Source organism: Geotrypetes seraphini, chromosome 2 (genome assembly GCF_902459505.1).
Source record: "Geotrypetes seraphini chromosome 2, aGeoSer1.1, whole genome shotgun sequence".
NCBI classification, from domain to species: domain Eukaryota; kingdom Metazoa; phylum Chordata; class Amphibia; order Gymnophiona; family Dermophiidae; genus Geotrypetes; species Geotrypetes seraphini.
In genome coordinates this window covers 157,274,766-157,297,040 of record NC_047085.1, presented here as the reverse complement: position 1 = coordinate 157,297,040, position 22,275 = coordinate 157,274,766, and the positions used below count along the sequence as shown (strand labels likewise).

Genomic DNA, 22,275 nt, shown 5'->3' with positions numbered 1-22,275 from the left:
CCCTCGGCTGCGATTCAAAAACATTCCGCCGGGGGAGGGGGGAGAACCGCGGCAGATTGAAAGCAGGAAGGGGAGCCACGGACAACGTTCCTGAATCACAGCTGAGGCCAGCGGATTTTTCAGCGACACAGAAGGTGAAGGCAATATCGGAATGAAATGGAGAGAAGAGGGAGAACATGTTGGGCCTAGGAAATTCCCTGGATTAACTTTTTTTTAATTTTTATAAAGTGCAAAGGGGGAGAGTATTAAAAGAAGTGCCAGACTGGGCATGGGGGACAGCTTATGGGGCCAGGAACAGAGGAGAGAGAGAGAGATGGTAGGTAATGGTCTGAAGGGAGAGAAGCTGGATCTGGGGAAAGAGATACTTGAAGGGAGGACTATTGGGGAGAGATGGTGGATCTGGGGGAGGGAAGTTGGACCTAGGGATGGAAGGGAGGGAGAAATGTTAGGTCTGGGGTGGAAAGGGGAGAGAGATGCAGCATCTCTTTTTTTCCCTCCATCTTATTGTTCAGCATCAAGGGGGGAAGGAAGAACAAAAGAAAATGGAGGAAAAAAGAATCCATGGGAGGGCAGAGAGCTGGGATAAGAAGATGCTAGGGGATGAAGAGAAAGGGACAGGGAGATATAGACTGACCAGTGGAGAGAGGGAGGGGTATTCTGAAAGTGGTGAGCCATTTGTATGAGGTCAAAAGGGAGATGACAAGATGAATGAGAGTATGGAGAGAAACAGAAAGAAACACAGACATATATTCTACCGCCAGCGGGAGGAAGGGAGACAGAAATAAAAGAAGAAAGACACAGGGACAGCGAGAGACACAGAAAGACAGACAGACAAAAGGGGCCAGGGACAGAGACAGACAGAAAGAAAGACAGCAGGACAGAGAGAGAGACACGGAAATAAAAACAGACAGACAGACATATATTCTAGCACCCGTTAATGTAACGGGCTAAAATACTAGTATATATATGTCAGATGCACCTATTGTGGACCAAACAGGCAGGAAACACTTGAAAAAAAACAAACACCAGCTGCAGCGGCATAGTGAGGGAAGGAGGTGTCTGGGCCGGTGGCACCCGGCATTGCCACACCGTGTGTCCCCCACATTCCTCTTGGTAGGGGTGCCGACACATCTCCTCCTTTTCACCCACCCTTCTCTTCAGATCTTCACTGGCTGTGAACAGTATCTCCTTTCTGCTGCTCAAGCCAAGCTCAATACTCTCTCTGATGTCACTTCCTGGTCTCGTAACCAGGAAGTGACATCTGAAGGAGAGCTCAGGACATGCTGCGTGCTGCCAGTGGGCAGAGAGGAAGAGGGATGCCAGCGCCCTCCCTGCTCGCTACGCCACTGACCAGCTGACAGAAATGGAAACAAAATTTTGGTGGGAAAAATTGTTTAGTCCAGAACACTGAGGAACATTTTATGTAACTCAAAGAGAGCTGCTAATCCTCCACATAAGAGAGTCAAAGAAATTTTCACTGCTTATAGTCATATAGAACATTTCACTGCTTGTAGAAACCAGATGAAGAAAGGTTTCTGTCAGTAATTCATGCTATAAGAAAGTCAAGCCAGATACTAGTGAGAGCTTAATAAGGAACAGACTCACAAACAGCAGAGCGCCGAAATAACTGAAATAAATCAGAGCAGACTCATCCAATGCAGGCTGACCTCCACAGGAGATGGTGGTCCAATGGTCCGGTGGGGGATGGGGAGGAAATGGTGGTAGGGATCTCAGAGGCCTTTGAGATATACCTCAGCTCCACAGAACAGCTGCCCTTTTTTAACAGGAGCTTATGTCAAAAATGGCACCCCTAGTCCACTGAACTACAGGCGTTAAACTGGGTCAGAAAAACAAGCCCAGGAGGGCCCCCTACAACTCAAATAGATCACAGCTAAGAAGCTGGTTCAGGAGAAAAAGCCAAATAGGCGACCCTAAAAGTCTACCGAGACTCAGCATGAAACTGGTTCATGAGCAGAAAACCCCAAAGGGCAGTTAAAGCTCAACTGAAACTAGTTATAAATCTAGGTCAGGAATAGGGCTGTTAGCCCATCATCTGTCCACTTGGAAGAGAGAGGAAATACTGAACATTCAATGCTGCATAATACCCCTTAGGGCCTGATTCCATAAACAGCGCCTAACTTGCAATGCTGCTCTGTGCGGTTGTCAGTCAACCACTAGGTGGCCTTTATAGAATCACGCCTAGCAGCGCCTAAGTTTCAAGATTATTGAAAATTTGTTATCCCGCCTTATCAAAAATGCAAAGCGGTTTTACATAAGCTTTAAGTAAAACAGGTGAACATCCAACAACTTAAAAAAATTAATATAAAGAAACATCAAAAACGAAATAACAGGACTAACAAGATTGACCTAAACAGGCTGGCACGAGAGGAAAGGGAAGAACTACAATAGATTGTAAAGGGAAGAACGAAGAAAACAAAAAAGGGAAACATAAAAGGACAGGGAACAGAGGGGTTTTGTCAGAAGGCTGAGCTAGCACTGGTTTAAAACATCCTTGAAAGCATCTTTAAAAAATAAATTTTTTTAGGCTGGACTTAAAATTATTTAAAGTTGTGATCTCTCTTAGAGGCAGAGGTAAGCGCTGGTATATTTGGCCTAATTTCCCAGCACCTACCTTAGACGCCCAGCGATATCTAAGCCAACCACACCTATTCTCCACCCATAACCACGCCTACTTTTCAAGTAGGTGTCGTGTCGTCAGGCGTCAGAGGGTGCCTCAACTTAAGCATCACTAGGCGCTGCGTGAATATCCACGTGTAACCTAAATTTATCATTAAAATAATGCTTTATTAAATTGGTTTTAATGGTGTGGTCAATTACTGTGCCATTTAAACCAATTAAAAACAATTTGCACACGGAACTAAGTTAGGCGTCACTAGGCATCTTTGATTGGCAGCGTCTAACCTAGGCACCATTTATAGAATCAGGCTCTTAAGAGAGAAGTCACAGGAACTATTTTCTTCCTCTGTCTCCATCCACTGGTAGAGGGACAGAAGCCATTGGTCTGAAGTGGTCTGATAGGATGCTATGGAAAATACTAGCTTTAAGAGTAGTAAGCGGGATATTGTTTCTATAGTGTGAATTCTCTGGAAATAAATCTACAGCTTCCTTACTCTTGTGGATTTACAAATATAACTTTTGGGTCTGTTCATTCTGGGAAATGAGTAAGTAAGTGTGTGTGTGTGTCTGCAGCAGTCATTCCCAATCCTGTCCTTGGGGCACACCATTCCTAACCCCATCCTCTGGGAACACCTAGTTCCATTGGGTTTTCAGGATGTCCACAATGAATATTCATGAGTTAAATTTGCATGCAGTGCCTCAATCTCATGAATATTCATTGTGGACATCCTGAAAACCCGATGGAACTAGGTGTTCCCAGAGGATGGGGTTAGGAATGGCTGGTGTGTATGTGTGTGTGTCTCTGTACAGGGTGGCAGTGAGGGGAGGGTTTCACTCAGCCTTTTGCTGGTATATGATGGGTATTCAAGAGCACCGCAGGTTGCCCCGCTGATGGTTAAAGAAGTGTCCACTTCACCCTTTATTGCCTCAGGGACAAACTTACTGTACCTGAATGTAACTCACCTAGAACTACTATTGAAAAAAGTGTAAGTTAAATCAAAATGTTCTGCCTCCTCTTCTTCCTCACTCACTTCCAATACTGTCCCAGGTAACTCTTCCCTGCACCTAGCAGCATAGCAAGGGAAGGAGGCACCCAAGGCTGTGGCTCCGGCATTGCCGTGCTGTGCGCCCCCAACCCCACATACCTCTTTAAAATCTTTGCCGTCAGTGAGAAGTATGTCCTAACTGCTGCTTGCACCAGCCTCAGCTCTCCCTCTGATGTCACTTCCTGGTCCCTAGCTGCAGAACCAGGAAGTGACATCAGAGGGAATGCTGGGACTGGCGTGGGCAGTAGGTTGGAGATGCTGCTCATGCCGGTGAAGAGCCAGAGAGGTTTTGGAGAAGAAAGGAAGGCACATGCGTCAGGGGATGGGAAAGGAGTGGGGGTGGAGAAGAGAACACGGGGTGCCACTGCCCTGGGCACCTCCTATCCTTGCTACACCACTGACTGAAGCCAATACTGAGACAATCATTCTTGTCCTGAAAACTATTGAAATTCCCTACCCACAAAGGCAGCTACAAGTGAAAAGGCATGCTTCGCTGCATGTGTAAGCATGAGCTTTTGATCATGTCTGCAAAAGCCACACAGCACATCTGAGGGGTGCTACAGGGCCAACACACACTGCTGCCTCTCAAATCCTATGTGGAGTAATATAAACGCTACAAGCTGGTAATCCACATGTCAATCATCCTCTTACAACAATCCTTTCAGACACCATAGATTTCTGCATTTGCTCTGTTATTTAAACAGTGAAGCATTTTAAAAAACCCCCCACAAATAAATAAAACACCAAACAGATTCTAAGGAAAAATCCTAATTAAGCAGCCCGCAATGAGAACATTTAAGAATGCTTCTTTTGATCCGTTTGCAAACCAGCATGCTTCATCTCAGTCTGGTAAAAAGAATTGTTAGTAAAGGCCTCGCTGCTTAAAACCGATTCAAAAATGTGCAACATGAGGTCATCAATAATCTCCCACCAGGCACGGCTCCTTCATCTCCTCTTAACTGTGCTCTTGCAATTCTGCAAAACGCTGCTCTGAAACTGCTCCAGCATCCAAAGGCAGACTTCAGGAGACTGTCAACTCACACTACCTCCTCCTCAAAGACTGAAATTTACCCAGGCATTTTTCACATTAAACGCGGACTCCTTGGAACACCACACAGATCCCCCAACAACAACAGTTTCGTACGGCCAACGGGCACATCATACAGTTCTCACGAAAGCAGTGTGGATTTTCCTGTCTCCCAAGTATACAAAACAGCACCAGATCAGAAAACTCTACAGCCCCCTCCCCCAAGCACAGACCCACACATCTCCACTTGAGCAGCACTTCACTGAGGAGAAATGTATACTAGAAATGTAAAACACTTACTACTGTGCGCAGTCAATCAGCTGGTATTCATTTGACCTCTCGTAGCATGCCTTCACGCCCTCGTCATCCCAGAGCTTCTGTGCGTGCTCAAAGAATTCCTGAAAAGCAGAAGATGACAAAGCTGAAACCAGATGCATTTATCTCACATTAAGCATATTTGGCTGTAAATCAGGGGGTACTCTGAAGTGAAAAGGCAGGATGGACGAGCTGCAGAATCATGACTGTATTACTGAACTCCTTCTGATTACAGCTACTGAGTGGCTATGTCATATGACCACCTCTAGATACCTTTACTGAAAACCTTTACACTAGCATGATGTAGACGCAGCCCAAATCCGAGAACCCATTCAAACTCTTCTACCATATCAAGCCCAAGGGCGATAATGATCAACTGACAAGATTAGATTTGGTCCTTAAGAATCTTTCAGAAAATCGTATACAAAATAGGGCAGATGGTAGCAGACAGTAACTTGCAGAGTGTAATCTGGAAAGAAATCAGAAGCTGTGTGTGGTGAAGCCAGCTAACTGGCTCTTCCAAGACCAAAGAAACAGAGTACGCAGCAGATAAGGGCCCTGAGGTCCACCACAGTCTGTAAATTACTGCCTGTTACAATTCCAGAGGCCAGAGTTAGATCTCGGGTTTTTCCTTCACTTTTCACAGCTAAGGGTCATCTTTGCTTTAAGCACCTCTGGAATGATGATCCACGCAACCGCCACTCTGTGAAGAAATTTTTCCAAGTATCGCTCCTGAGTACTGTCCCTCTTTCCACTGGAAAACAAATTTCCCACTTTCTGATGCATTATTTATTTCTCTGCAGTCTATGAACACCCTCCTTTCCCATCTCTGCTCTCCTTCAAGGTATTCATATCTAGGTCAAGTCTGCAGACATCCGATTTGAAGAGGGACAGGAAGGGTCGGCATAACCACCACGCAGGCTTGGGAGCAGTTTCTGAGGAGCAACTGCAGTCAACGCAAAACAAAAGATACTGATGGGCCAAGAAGTTCAAAGAAAGATTAGTGTGTATTTTTACCTATTTATTCAATTTTCTATACCGTTCTCCCAGGAGAGCTCAGAACGGTTTACATGAGATTATTCAGGTACTCAAGCATTTTTCCTTGTCTGTCCTGGTGGACTCACAATGTATCTAATGTACCTGAGGCAATGGGGGGATTAAGTGACTTGCCCAAGGTCACAAGGAGTAGCGTGGATTTGAACCCACAACCCCAGGGTGCTGAGGCTGTAGCTTTAACCACTGCGCCACACTCTGTCCTATAAGGAGGGTGGCTGATTTCCAGCTTTATTACGGGGGCAATTTTTCTAAAAATTGCATGTGGGTGTATATGTGGAAAACTTAAGCACACTGCAAGACTGTGCCTCCTTTACAAGATGGGCATGCAGGCATTTTCAGGAGCTGGGGCATGGGTACTCATGTGGATGGTAATTTATGACAACTGGGCACCTCAGTCGGAAGGGTAAACAGGCATCAGTTTTATAAAGACACCTATGTGCCCAAGTGTCTTTCCCCAAACTGTCTCACAAAACCAGCTGAAACTATGGATATCATGAATTCACAAACATCGACATCACCTCAGGAGCAGGTGGAAAATCACTATTTTGCAAAGAATGTGTGTAAATTGCAATTCCACCCCCTACGAACTTGAAGCCAAGTTGCATAAAAATACACAAGTTCTTGCCATCGTATGTATTTTTACAAAGGGATAACTGAAAAGCACTTTTCTAAAACTTGCTCAGTTCATTTCTTTTGTCATGAGTTTTGGCACAGACATAAGCTACAGTAAGCCCCCTTTTACAAAGCCATGTTAATAGCGGCCAAGCGGCAAAAGCCTCGAAGCCCTTTAAATCCCTATGAGCTTTGGGACAGTTACCTTAGTGGCCCGTGCTATCGGATTTTGTAAAAGAGAGGGGTATATGAATTTTGCTTTGATGAATTAAATTAATAGCTCAAAACTAACAAACAAATGGAATGAATTTTGGAAAAGTGCTCTTCCGCCTGATAAGATGCATTTTATACACATATACATGTATTGACATTTATGCATCATCGGAGATGGAAAGCTGGAAGGATTCACAAAATGATTTCAAATGTTGTCTTATTGATGGAACCCCAGCCAAAGGTTCCAGTAACCTACAAAAAGCAAAACATTACCTTAAAAGCTTTATGGAACATTAATCAATGGATGGAGGGGATGCTAAGGTCTGTTGTCTCTCAGAATCAGATTTTTTCACAAGAATTAGTTGATAAATTTGTTAATATGGACTCAAATATTTCATTATTAGATAAATGTCTTAATGTGGTAGAAACACAGATCTCTGTTCAAGCTGTTTCAACTTCAGCAATTAAGGATTCCTATACTATTCATTTTAAAATGGAAATGCTTGAGAATGCTGATAGGGCAAAATAACTTATACATTTTATGAATTTTCCAATTATACATTTACTTTCACCCAAGATCCTTTTGAGGAAGTACCTCAAAGAGATTCTAGGCATTGAAAATGCTGTCACACTGATTATTTTGAAGTGTTATTATATGCCTTCTAAAATGAAGCTCCTAGATCGTTTGGTATCATCAGAGGTTGATTTAATTGCTTTTCTAGAAGATACTCAGGATGTGATACAATCAAGATCCACTCTCTTAGTGACTTGTCTTAATGAGGGTGATAAATCCTTGATAATTTGAGATTATGTTTTAAAATGAAAGATGAGGTTTTCTGTGGGGCTAAAATTATGATATTTCCTGATGTAGCATGGGCAACTCAGTTAAGATGGAAGGCTGGTTTTTTTTTAGCTCTGAAGTCTAGAGCTTTAGAACAAAGATTATGTAGTTTGGGACCCACTATATTTAAAGCAATTTCTGAAAGCTAATGAAGACAAACAGCCTAAAAATGAGGAATACTTAGCAAATATGCTGCGCTTGTTATGGTTATAGGATTAATTATCTTTGTTGATTTCTTTTTTTTTTTCTTTTATCTTTTTCTCTCAATGTGGGCTTGATGGCCCTTTCTTTGGATTGATATTACTTACCCCCTCTTCTACGAAACTGTGCTAGCGGTTTTTAGCGCAGAGAGCCACACTGAATGGCCCGCGTTGCTCCCGATGCTCATTGAGTTCCTATGAGCGTTGGGAGCAGCGCAGCGCAGCTCCCCACGCTAAAAAAACGCTAGAAGAGGGGGTTAGTTTATGATGGTATATTGGTATTCATTTTCCTGTAATTGCTTATTGAATTGTATTTGCAATTGATTTAAAAAAAAAGAAAGAAAACAGTCACTCCAGTGATTTTATAAAGTACTTATCTTCTGTAGCAATTGCTGGTGCTTTCAGAGGACCTGTAAACATGCAATATACGTACTAACAAAGCCTAACTTGATACAGACTTTTTGCTTCAGAGGTCAGTGTTACAAGCACCTCTTTTCAGTCACAGCTATAGCCTACAAACTTCACTGATTCACAGTAGCAGCATTAAGACAGGTACTCATTTACCATATATATGCGAATATAAACCCATCCAAATATAAACTGAGGGGGAAAAAGGTTGACTTGAATTTTTAAGCAAACTCGAATCAGTCTTGTGAGGTTACTGTGGGAGTGAGTGGCCTAGTGGTTAGAACTGGTGCCTCAGTACTTTGAGGTTGTGAGTTCAATTCCAGCCTGCTCCTTGTGACTCTGGGCAAGTCACTTAAACCCTCCATTGCCCCAGCAGGGGCAATCTCCTTCTCGTGTCTTATTGTAGCTCGCTGACACTGGTCAGTTTGTCTCTTTGTAAACTGCATAGAACCGCAAGGCTTATGCGATATATAAATAAAAATCTATGTTGTTATTCTTAGGGAAATACTTAGAGTACCTGATTACTATTCAGTGGATTGTAACCTCTTTGGATGAATCTCTTCATGAAATGGTGGTAAATAAACATAACAACCACTGTAGGAACTTGTATCATCCATTTGAGTAGTGAGACTGCACGGAGCAGGAGCATTGGAGGATTGCTCTTGCCCTGGCTTACCACTGGACCAGCAGGGTTTAACATAGGCTTGGGAGGAGGCCTGCAATGGAACTGGGAAGGGGAAAACTCAAATATAAACTGAGACCTTCATTTTATTGGCCCAAACATCTAGGTTTATATTTGAGTATATAGAGTAACTGCATAACCGCCAAAATGCTGGAGCCACAATTTTAAAAAATTGGCATCGAGTTGGGTTTCATTCTTAGGACATCTCACATAAACATATAGACCTGTGGGGTGCGCAATACGTAAAAGTATATCCCCAAATTCTATAAATGGTGCTCAAAATTGTGTATTGCAAATTTAGGCACTCCATTTGTGTACACAATTTAACTGAGTAACGAGCCAAGTAGAACCAATAACTGGATGCTAACAATTATTGGAGCTAATTTGCAACATTATAATTTGTGTGTGCATCTTTTGATAAGACACTATTCTTTTAAGATGCACATTCATATTTTTCAGCATGCAAATGAAAAGTGGGCATGGCCACAGAAGGGGCACTGGTGGGTCAGGGGTGTTCACTAAAGATGAACACAGCAGTATAGATTATGGGAGATCTGCAGCTCATTTAGACACGAGGATTTACACTAGATTTTAATTGGGTGCAGATCCTGGTGCTAAATGCCATTCTATAAACAGTGTCCAAATTTGGGTGAAATCCACTGAATCTAGTCCATAATGTCCAATTATGCAGGCTCGTTCTGGGAGCGTTGGTGTTGGTGCGATCATGATTGTTGAATTTAATTGTTAAAATGTTGGGAGGAGGGGGAAGGGTATGGCTGCAAACTTGAAAGTGCACGGAAGTGGGGTAAAAGATTGAAAATGGCCTTAGGGCACCCAATACCCTCCTGGAAAGAGGGCCAGCATCAAGTAAGAGCAGAACTTAGGGAACACCTCTGTATTGTGCAGCTCAGTTCTGTAGCCAGATCACCCTGCCAGCATCAGTACCTCCCTGTACCTTCTCTACAACCAACCCTGCTCTTCCTACCAACTGCATTATTCTTTAATGTCACTGAGGGTCCTGAAATTATCATCATTTTATTTCCATTTTTCATGTTAGGTATAATCTAAGCCTTGGGAGATACAATATTTTAGATGTAAACAAACAATTATATATATATAAACATGTATATTTTTAGCAAATTATAGTGCGTTTCAAGTCAACTGAGTCATCAGACAAGTGTCAGCACTGGGTTTCCCTTCCCTGCTATAGCAGAGGCCTCCTTTAATTTTCTCTCAAGTGAATTTAAAATAACTTTCATTCACATTTCAAACACATTCAAGCAGGCAGCGGGTGGGGGGGGGGGGAGGGGAGGAAGTGACAGGAATTCTTTCAGACATCAAGACTAAGGCATCTGCAGTTCTTAGCTAGCAGGTTGGCAGACCCTGCCTCAAGGTCAGAGTAAGGAATGAAAAAACAAACATCTTTTTTTCCCAATAGGCACAGCAGGATGAAGAAGCAAAGGATTACTAGCTGCAGGCAGTGCACAGAAGAGAGAGAGAGAACGGAAGTGACAGGTGGAGATTCCTGGTATTCTGCATTCTCTTCAGTTGCCCAGAAAAAAAGATCTTTATGTACAGAGGCACTTCTGCTTTTCCACACATTTCCACTAGGCCTTTCAAGCATGCTTTGAAAGAAAACGTGGCGGCGATCCACAGATAACTCTACTTTGACCGCATAGACCAGACTTCTGGTTATAAGGGAATTGGAGAACAGGGTCATAACACCAGTGGATTTGAGGGAGTCAAGCTGATTTACACATCCCTATGGGAAAAGTGCAAGGAAAACAAAATGTATGACGACCAGTAGCAGTCTGCACAGAACTGTGGAAGGAACACCTCCATGCAATAAAACTGCCCCTCTGCACTGGGAGAAGAGCACAATCACAGTGCTGTGTTTGTGCAGAAAAGATCTTGAGTTGATATCAGTTTAAAAAGACCTTGACTTGGCTATAGATTATGGCTTATAGATTATGGGAGAAAACAAAAATGTATGATGACCAACGACAATTTCACAAAAAGAGGTAAGAGGTGGATAAGATAAGAGACAGGGAGAGCCGGGTGGGCGATAAGAGGGTGACAAAACAGTATGGGCTCCTTTTACAAAGGTACGCCAGTGGTTTTAGTGCGCGCTAGCCGCTACCACCTCCTTTTAAGCAGGCGGTAGTTTTTCGGCTAGCACGCGCTATAGCGCACGCTAATCTTGTGCATGCGCTAAAAACGCCAGCGCACCTTCGTAAAAGGAGCCCTATAATTTAATGGTTTATAATGGGTTAGAAAACTCAGATCTTTGGCCAGTTACCCAGAAGCCTCAGCACATATCATATTGTCCTCTGTGGTGATGAAGATGAGAGCTGGCTACTAATATAGTGAAGAAGTTCTTCTAAAGCAGGGGTGTCCAACCTTTTGGCTTCCCTGGGCCGCATTGGCCAAAAAAAATGTTTCTGGGGCCGCACAAACGCGCAAATGCTGCAGCAAGACAGAGGAGGGAGCCGGCAAGATGATAAACACCTGGGGGGCAGCAGGGGAAAACACTGCATCGCCCTCGACCGGGGCCACACAAAATACTTCACTGGGCTGCATGCGGCCTTTGGGCCGCAGGTTGGACACCTCTGTGCTAAAGCCTTGGTGCCGATTCTGTGACACACAGTTTGAGCTATTGAGGGCCCAGACTATAACAAGCATTTTGAAGATAAAAATGTTTCTGGCCTGGGAACATTCAAGTAGCTTGGTTATTGTTGAAATGACACTACATTTTGCTCTTTGGGAGCTGGACTTACTTCATGGGCTGCTGCACAGGGAGGCAGGTGGACAATCCAAAGAGGGCAGTCAGCCCATCTCAGTGCAAAAGTACTTTTTTCTGGAAGTACTCACCAAGTTCATCTAGGTATCCTCAGAGCTGAACAAGATGATCCCTTTGAAAACAAAGGTGCAGAAGATACAGTGGTTTGGGGATAGGGCAAATGCCCTACAGATTGAGCAGACAGGACAAGGGTCTTTATTCTGGAAGTTTCTTTCGCTCTGTGGGCAATTATGACCCCAGAGTCTATTGGCATGATTTTTTGTTTTCCTTAAAAATAAAAAAAATTGATGAACCAATACAGCAGAAAAATGCCAAGGCAAAAACCTCTCAAATAGATAGGAGAGTTTTGTTTACACACCTGTTTACCAGAATGGAAATAATGAAGCAGAGTAGCTGAGGAAACTGCTGAACATGGGTTGGGAATGTCTGTTTACCCAATTATTCTTTGCATTTAGCTTGCTGCTTTTCATTGGTAGCCCAAGGCAAGTTACAATTCAGGTACAGTAAGTATTTCCCTATCCCCAGAGAGCTAACAATCTCTCAGCCTCTTTTCCTAATAAGCAATAACATGTTAAAGCATTTATGCCAGGGGTCCCCAAAGTCCCTCCTTGAGGGCCGAATCCAGTCGGGTTTTCAGGATTTCCCCAATGAATATGCATTGAAGCAGTGCATGCACATAGATCTCATGCATATTCATTGGGGAAATCCTGAAAACCCGACTGGATTCGGCCCTCAAGGAGGGACTTTGGGGACCCCTGATTTATGCAATTTAATGTGTTAAACAAACCAAGGCCATTATTCTCATTGGGGGATATTTATCATCTAAGTCAGTGTTCTTCCATGCATGGCCTGGGGGCCATTGGTGACCCTTACAGACCTCTGAGAGGACCCTCATCATCAAGCTGGCTTTTTTTCTGTTATTCTCTGCCTCTCTAACCAGGTACATGACAGAAAGAGGTTAAGTGGATGGGAGGAGGAGCCTAGGGAACCTTCAGTCAAGTTTTCAGGATATACATAGTGAATATGCATGAGAGAGATATATAAATGTTTACTACCTCCATTATAAGCAAATCTCTCTCATGCATATTTATGAGGGATATCCTGATGGCCAGAGACCCCCTAGGGCAGGTGAGAACCACTGACTTAAAAGTATGCTCTGTATTTTCTGAACCTGATGCGTTAGCAGTTTTCTAATGGGTTGGGAAAAAAGGCAATGTCACAGAGAATCTTTACTTCCCAAATACAGGGGAGGGGAAAGTCTCCCCCCAAGAATGAGAGAGAGATTGATAAGAATGCACTGATAAATAGTGCAATGAGACAAAGAAATGACAGGCCCCCAACAGTGGCTTTTGTGACATGATTCTGGGAACCTGAGAAAGTACTGAAACCTCATTTAAAGATGCCTAATAAACAGATATGGTTCGCCGGAGGCTTGCCGAGTGAAATGCAGCAGTGCCCCTATGCTGCTTCTGGGGTTCTTTCTGCTGGTTTTTCTTGAAACCGTACCGTAGTTGCGATGTGTGGATCTTAGCTGTTTGGGGTCTGAGCATGCAATACAAGCTTTGTGGAGGATGTTTGCCCTTAAATGGCTGCGGGAACAGGAAATGAGGCTGCATGTTAATGAGATATGACTGAGTTATTAAGCAAGTGTTTGAGTACAGATCCGGCTTATCCGTGTCTGTACTATATTAAGGACAATTAGATTATAAGTCAGGATTGATATGAATAAAAAAATGCTTAAGTAGTTTATTTGCTGGTTATGGTTTCCTCTGTAATCTTTATGGGAGCGATGGAGAGGTCAAGCTGTTGAATGCCTGCCAGCTGAGCTATAAGGAGTGGGAAAGGGATCTTCTGGGTATACTGTTGCAGAGGGCTCACGGAGAATTTTGGTGGTACAAGGCAGAGAGGGAGCAAGAGCTAGGAGTTGTTTAAGAAAAATGCTAACTTGTCCCTGACTGCAAATCAGCAACGGGACAGTTAGCCATCGGAGCCATCCGAAATCTTGGACAGCAGAATGGGCGAATGGCAGAGCTCCTAGCCTTCCTTTTGTTGGTAACTCAGTGTAGAGCTCGGTAACTGAAATGTTTAAAGTTTAAACAATAAAGCACTTGTGGAAGTGTGTGGTGAAGTGGTTAGAGCTACAGCCTTGGAACTCTGAGGTTGTGGGTTCGAATCCTGCACTGCTCCATGTGACCCTGAGCAAGCCACTTAATCCCCATTGCTCCAGGTACAATAGATAGAGTGGGAGCCCACTGGGACAGTTAGGGAATAACCTGCATAGAATTGTAGGATATGCAGAATATAAATTATTAAATAAAATGTGCACCTGGATGCTGCCTTTCTTCAAAAAACTTACTGTATATACTGGGAATATAAACCAAGATTTGGGGGCCCAAAAATGGGGATATTGGTTTATTTGTGAATCTCTCTTCATTCCCCTCCCTCTCCCCTATGGTTTCCAGCATTTCTTCTTCCTCTACCCTCTCCAGGTCCCGCGGTTGCTATGGTTCCTACCTCCGGCTGACACTGACAAGAGAAAGTCATGCGCTGGATGATGCGGGGCCTTAAAAATCTGTGCATACTCAAGGTCCCTTTGGAGAGAACGGCAGCTGGCAACCCTTGAGCATGCGCGGATGCTCTAGACCAGGGGTAGGGGACTCCGGTCCTCGAGAGCCGTATTCCAGTCAGGTTTTCCCCAATGAATATGCATAAGATCTATTTGCATGCACTGCCTTCAATGCATATTCATTGGGGAAATCCTGAAAACCCGACTGGAATATGGCTCTTGAGGACCGGAGTTCCCTACCCCTGCTCTAGACCCTGCACTGGACAGCACATGACTTTCTCTGTCGGCGTCAGCCAGAAGTAGGATGTGTAGCAATGCCAGCAGTCATGAGGAGTTGGTGAGGGGGCTGGAGGGAGGTAGAAGAAGAAATGCCGACAACATAAAAAAAGGGGGGAAAACTTGTGTCAATGTATGCTCAAATAGGTTTATATTCAAGGTATATATGGCAAACCAACAGCAAAACATGCTAAACATGGCAGAATGGCTCAAGGAGTGTGTCTAGAATAGTAGAAAAGGGGAAAAATGAGGTGTAGCTCTCTTATAGCTAGAGTTACTAGCATGTACCAATTGGGTTTGCTGATCCAAAAAAGAGCAATCGGTGAAGACCAGTCGCTCACTATCCTTGCTGACACTTCTGCCCTGAAAAGTAATAGAATCAGTATCGAAGTTATACTATAAAAACAATAAAAATATTAAAATTATAAAAACAAATATGAATATGCAGTGTTATGTGCTTGTATCGTAAGCACATTGTGAGCGCGTGTATTTAAAGCGCGTCTTCAAGTTACATTCAATGCAGGCCCGTTCTCAGCATACACAAAAAAACTGTAAGGGATGGTGGCGGAATAAGGGGTGCCCATAATTCTTTTCTTTCCAAAAGATATCAACGAGTAGGGCCTGCATATAACACTCTCATTTATGTTACCCGTAGTAAACTGCAACCTCCCCGCCCCCTTCCATATGGGCTCGATGGTCAAGTGTATATGACATGGGATTGCTATAAAAGCGCTTGTAATAGCGGTGTTTGTTAACCGTATACGTCAACTGCATGTACTTTGGCCTGCACGGGACATGCACTTTGGAGCATTGTGTGCGAAATGGACGGTGGTTGTAGGCTCCACTTTATTCTGGCTGCCCTTTCCCATGGAAGATGCCTTCGACGCTTGCTGCTGACATGCGCGAATGAACCATGCCTATGAACTACACACAACGCGTCCATTGCATCAAGAACCAACAGGAATACTCTGCGCATGCATTTAAATCACTCTGACAGTGGTTGCTCAGATGAGATTAGGGTAAGCCTCTGCTCAAATAATTTGCATGTCAGCTTGGTTGTGCATGAATCGTTCGGCCAAAATCGGCCAGTTGATATTGCCGACTGACTTTAGTGCATCTAGGCCTTTAATTCCTGTCTGTCAAAATACGTAATCATTTTTACTTCAACGGTCTTAACGTTTCTGAATTGTCTTAAATTTTAGGATTTTTGAAGTCAAAATGATGAAATATTGATGAATACACACATATGGAGCAGACATTAAGGGGTAAATTCTATAAACAGCATCCTAATTTTAGGCAGTGGTAGGTGTCCTACCCAATCGGGATGCACGTTTTTAGAAAGAACCTACTCAAAGCAGGCGGAATACACTGTAGGCATTTTTGCGGGTCTAGGAAGACACGTAGGAATACCTAAGCTAAGCAAGACACCTTCGGCATGTTTAAGTGGCCCTAGGCATCTCCCAAGAGCCGTGACAGACGTCTGAAATGTACGCCATTAAAATGCTGGCCTACATTTCAAATAGACACAGCGGCTGAGCTGATCGTGCCAAGGAAATCTCTCTGCCACATTCAGCTGAGCGGCTACGGCAGGAATCCCTCTCTCCATAGCCAGCAGGAGGAATGCCCACTCTCTCCCACTGGAACCCCCAAAACCCCCATGCGTACTCGGCTGGCAGGAGGGATACCTAGTCCCTCTCGCAAGAACTCCCAAACCCCCACATGAAACAAACCGACACCAATGATGTAAACATTGCATACACATATTTTGCCAAGTATGGTGGCTAGGATGTGTTTCTGTGAATGTGGCTTTGTGGAGCTAACAACGGGAGGAGGTATGTGTGGTGGAGAGCTGAGGGATAGATGGGTTAAAAGCTTATATCTCTATTTATGTAATGTAATGTAATGTAATGTAATTTATTTCTTATATACCGCTACATCCGTTAGGTTCTAAGCGGTTTACAGAAAATATACATTAAGATTAGAAATAAGAAAGGTACTTGAAAAATTCCCTTACTGTCCCGAAGGCTCACAATCTAACTAAAGTACCTGGAGGGTAATAGAGAAGTGAAAAGTAGAGTTAGAGGAAAAATAAAATAAACATTTTAACAAGACAGCATTGATCTAAATACTTTGGAAGGTAGAAGAGAGGAGAGAAAGGAATAGAAGCAGAAGGGGGAGCCGTTGAACAGTAGAATTCTGGAGAAATTTAAATGATAGAAATAGAACAAAACAAAGACAAAAGGCAAAACAATAGATAAGATTAAAGATAAATCATAAGCTGGAAAGAAAAATATTTATCTATATCTCTCTATACAAATAGATTTAGATAACTGTATATGATATGGATGAGTCTGATTTTCTTTTGGATAACATTTCCGTTATAAGTTAACAGCTGCTGGGATGATATGGAATTGGAAAGCACAGCTGTTGGAAATCCCTGTTGAAATTCTAATTTTTTGACCTGCCGCAGTGTATCCGATTTGTCTATTCTGCCCTCCGACCAAAATATTGCAGTACTGTATTTCCCTTCCCCCCCAAACCATGTCAGGCTTCACCTTCACTTTCTCACTAATCCTCTGTGCTTATCCCATGTATTCTCAGACACCGATACTGTTTTTGTTTCCATTACCATTGATGCATGCACCTTTTCTGTGAAGAAACATTTCCTTGTATTGCACCTTACACCTTTTGCTTTCATCTCACACTACAATCCATTGTTCTAGACCTTCCTTTTCCACTACGTCTTTTGCATTATGTATACCTCTGAGGTATTTTAGTGTCTATATTCACCCAGCACCTTTTGGGACTCTGGAGGTTAAATATCAGAAAGCACTTCACTAGCTACAGTTGCGAAAGCAGATATTAAGTAAAAATAAATAAATAAGTTTGGTTTGAGAATACAGTAAAACCTTGGTTTATGAGCATAATTTGTTCTGAAAACATGCTTGTAATCCAAAACACTCGTATATCAAAGTGAATTTCCCCATAAGAAATACTGGAAGCTCAGACAATTCGTTTCACAACCCAAAAACTTTAATACAAAATACTACGTTCTTGTATTGCAAGACATCGCTCGTTTAGAACAGTCACTACACTCCCGCAGCGTCAGAGAGAGAAGAACCATTGGCTCAGTTGTGATGATGCGACGCGTGTATACTGTATGTACTTGTATTGCAAGCCATTGCTTGTACAGTACTCTCCCGATATTCGCAGGGGTTCCGTTCCAGGAACCCCCGTGAATCTTGAAAAACCGCGAATATGGTTTTTCGTGGGGGAGACTGGAGAGGGCAGTGGGAGAGGCAGGAGAGAGCAGCCGGAGCGCCGGTGAGTGAAGGAAATCACTCGCTGTATGCTTCGACGCCTCTTCCTGTACTAAAGTCGGGCCTTATCTATCAGGAGCTGCGTGTCAAAGCAGCTCCTGATTGGTAAGGCCCGACTTTAGTACAGGAAGAGGCGGTCGGAGCATACAGCGAGTGATTTCCTTCACTCACTGGCGTTCCGGCTGCCCTCTCCTGCCTCTCCAGCTGTCCTCTCCTAGTCGGCGGTTCGCGGTCGGAAAATACCATGAATGACCGGGACCGCAAACTGCTAACTGTGAATTCACGGGGGAGCACTGTATATCAAGTTAAAATTTAATAAAATGTTTTTCTTGTCTTGCAAAACACTTGCAAACCAAGTTACTTGCAATCCAAGGTTTTACTGTATTTGTTTATTTTTGAAGTGTATCGCTCACTTTATCTAAAATTCAAGGCAAGGTAAAAAATAAAAACCAACACACAAAATACAGTTAAACAATACCCTCCCCCCCTTTTATAAAACCGTAGCATGTTTTTTAGTGCTGGCGCTCATAGAATCCTGTTCCCCCAAGAATTTTATGCTAAACTGAGCTTCATTTTAGGCACATTTACTGCAAAGATTCAAATCCCTGCCATATTATTTCTAGTACTTAGCTCAGTGAAAAGCCTAACCAGTTGTTCTTGCCAACAAGCAGCCTGTAGACAGGATCATTATCTGGATCCAGGACCCCAGGAACATGGAACTCAGTTTCAGAATAAGAGCTTCATTTTCCCAGCTTCTCACAATGCAAAATTCCTAGACCTGGCAACACAACTTGAAAAAAGGCGGAAGGGACTTGTTTGCTCTTTAAGACATACAGCCAGGTAGCAACTCCCCAGGGAAACAAAAAGAGAGATTTCAAAAAAGAGCATGAATGCTAGAGCAACACTGCCTAGGGACTGAGGGGAAGGAGTACCATGATTCTAGTTTTCTGAAGGTGAAGCAAGTTGTCAACAAAATTTTTAAAACAGAAAATATATTCTCCCTCCCTTCTAGGGCCTATTCATGTTATTTCATTTAAAACAAATGAAAAATGTTCACTCTAAGTCCCCCTCCTTTTTTGGGAAAGGCAATATTTACACTAGGAATTCCCACTTTACTCCTAGGGAAATTCTACATAAAAAAATCTGTGCAGAACAGTTAACCCCCCTCCCCATTTTACAAACCCACATAAGAGGTTTTTAGCACCTACTGTTGCAGCCTGCCCCCCCCCCCCCAACACTACTTCCTGTTTCTAATTGAGCGGGCTGTTACAGAGGAAGAGCATTGAGGAAGCCATAGGCACGCTGGAAAATCACTGTTGCACCGGCAATCCTTTGAATTTCAAAAGGTGGACCAGAGGAGAAGAAGGGAAGGACATCCTACCCATGAGGGCCCCCCTGCAGCTGGCCTGCTTGACCCCCCTTAATGCTTTTGATTTTAAACAGAGAAATGCTAGATGGGAGGGCATTTGGTGAACCCAGGGGTGGAGAGGAGGAAGAGAGAGAGATGCTGGAGAGAGCAGTTGGAAAGAGAAAGGGAGAGATAGTGGACCCAGGGGTGGTGGGGAGGGAAATCAGGGAGGGGGGAAGGGAGGAGAGGAATTGAGGGCCCTTCTTTAATTTCTGCCCTGAGCCCTGCCTAAGAGTCCTGTTCATTTTGACCCCTACGCCCTCCATTCCATTGCCTCAAGTACAAAATTAGATTCTAATTCCCCTGGGGGCAGGGAAATACGTTACATTACATTAGTGATTTCTATTCCGCCTGTGCCTTGCGGTTCTAGGCGGATTACAAATTATAAGAGATCTGGACATTACCGAGAGAATTGCGTAACAACAATTATCTAGAGAAATTACATAACAGTGATTCATGTACTTTACATGGTGTGGTAGAGGATTCAATTGTAAGAATTACATAGCAGAGAATCAAGTGATAACAGGATACAGTAGAGAATATCAGTATATACGGGTTACAGACTAGAAGTTTCCTAATAATGACGTAAGAAGTTTGTTGGATAGTGAGGTAAATGCTTATATAGGAGTCAGAATATGTTTGGAAGGACAGGTTCTAGGAGATGACTAATGTGTTATTCAATAGAGGGAGAGCTTGTGCGAAAGGGGAGGATATTAGTTGGTAAGGACGTGTTTTTTGAATAGAAATGTTTTGATTTCTCTTCGAAACACTTTGATGTCTGTTGTGTTGATCATTAGTTTGGTGATGGTGGGGTCAATTTTCGCTGCCTGTGTCGCTAGAAGGCTGTCGTATAGTTTCTTACGTCGGGTTCCATTATGAGGGGGGAAGGTGAATACGTAGTGTACCTGAATGTAGTTCACTTACAACTACTACTGAGAAAGATGCCAGCTATATCCAAAACACCTAACGCTTAGGCAGATCTAAGTTTGATTCTATACAGTGCACCTAACTTTAATAGCATTGCGCTTAGTGACGTATTAGTCAGCGCCAATTTTTATGCAACCTATATAGAATTGGGCCCATATTGCCTCCTTTTCCCCCATCCCATAAACATCCTCCCTTTTCCACCCTGGCACATATTCCCATACTCCTACCTCTTCTTCTTCCGTCCCAGGCACAAACTCCACCACACCATCCTTCTGTTTAACCTCCCCCCCCCCCATCAAGGCACAGCCTCAGGCTAACTCCCTACAACGCCATGCATACCATTAGGATTCTTGTTTCCCCACCTCCATGGCATACCATCAAGCTTGCAGAACAGTGGTGTAGTAAGAGGGGAGGGGGAAAGAGGGACGGTCCACCCCGTGCACCATGTTGATGGGGGGTGCTGGTACCCCTCCTCCTCGCCGCCTCTTCCCATTCCTCCCCTCCACGTGCAGGCCCCACCTTCTCTTCTCCCAAACCTCTTTGTTAGCAGTGGTCAGCACCATGCTCTTCGCGACCCCATCGGCTCTCCCGCTGACATCACTTCCGGGTGCCATGCATAGGAAGTGACATCAGAGGGAGATCCGATGGGGTCATGAGGAGCACGTTGTTGATGACTGCTGCAAACAACTTCAACTAGAGGTATGGGGGAAGGGAAGGGGGGCATGCATGGTGAGCAGGGGGGGGGGGGCAAAGATGAAGGCAGGCGTGGGGCACCTCTCACCCTCGCTACACCAGTTGCTGCACACACATCTACCCCCATTGCATACCCTAAATCTTGCTCCACCTCATCCTTACCCTCAACTCCCCATACCCCAAAGTTTGTTTAATCCCCCACCCACCAACATGGTACACTCCTAAGCGTGTTCTTCTCCTCTGACCTGCTCCGGAAACCCTCAGCTTTGTCCGTCTTTCTTTTTTTCTCCTGATTGCACAGGAGGAGATAAAACGGCTTCACACTAGGCCGTATCTTCCTCCTCTGCTGTTTTAGGTTTGGCTGCTCATTTGAATTGTGATGCTATACGGAGGTCCACATGATTAGAATAAGCAGTCAGGCTTAGAACAGCAGAGGGGGTGAGAATGTGGCCTAATGCGCACCGTGTGCCTCTTCCTCTTGACAAGTGGTCAGGGCAGGAAGGGTGAAGAGAAATGGAGGACAGCAGTGTCAGTGCCTGCGCAGAATGGTGCATAGCAACGGCAGAATTCTGTGCAAATTCTACATTGTGCAGAATTTCCTCAGAATAGGTCTCAAAGTCCCTCCTTGAGGGCCGCAATCCAGTCGGGTTTTCAGGATTCCCCCAATGAATATGCATTGAAAGCAGTGCATGCACATAGGTCTCATGCATATTCATTGGGGAAATCCTGAAAACCCGACTGGATTGCGGCCCTCAAGGAGGGACTTTGAGACCTCTGTATTATTGTGTGCTTATCTACATAGGCAAAAAAGTGGTTTATTAACAATAACCTCCATCCTCCACGTATTTTTCATGGGCACAAGATAATCAGCCACACATTCTGAGTTTCTTGTCCTAAAAGTAGACTTCTTCAGCTATTATGTGCTACTACAATTCTCAATAGCCCTGTGGCCCATCTACCCCACTGATGTCTTTGCTTTCTGTCCTAAAGAGGGGGCCTGCAGCAAAAAAATGATGTTTCTCCCTCAATGAAACCTGCTCGGATGTAATCATTTCCATCTGCTTAGTCCTGAGAAGACAGATACTCTTGATCTGTAGTTGCTGGAGCTGAGACTCCCACCCTTCATGATGATGTCCATAGTGAAGGCAGGTTGTGGCAAACTTAATGGGGTCACCCTTTTAGGAACTCCTTTAAGAGTATTTGCAGGATAGGATGGATGGATTATGTCACCGAGTCGGCCACCGACTA

General features: G+C 43.9%; 1 protein-coding gene across 1 annotated transcript in view; it reads right to left on the bottom strand.

The window, feature by feature from the left end:
• GNAL (G protein subunit alpha L) overlaps positions 1-22,275 on the bottom strand; it is a 572,953-nt gene that overhangs the window by 161,122 nt on the left and 389,556 nt on the right. Inside the window, 1 exon segment of the mRNA XM_033934098.1 lies at positions 5,011-5,108. Within this exon segment, the coding sequence (XP_033789989.1) occupies positions 5,011-5,108 (98 nt within the window).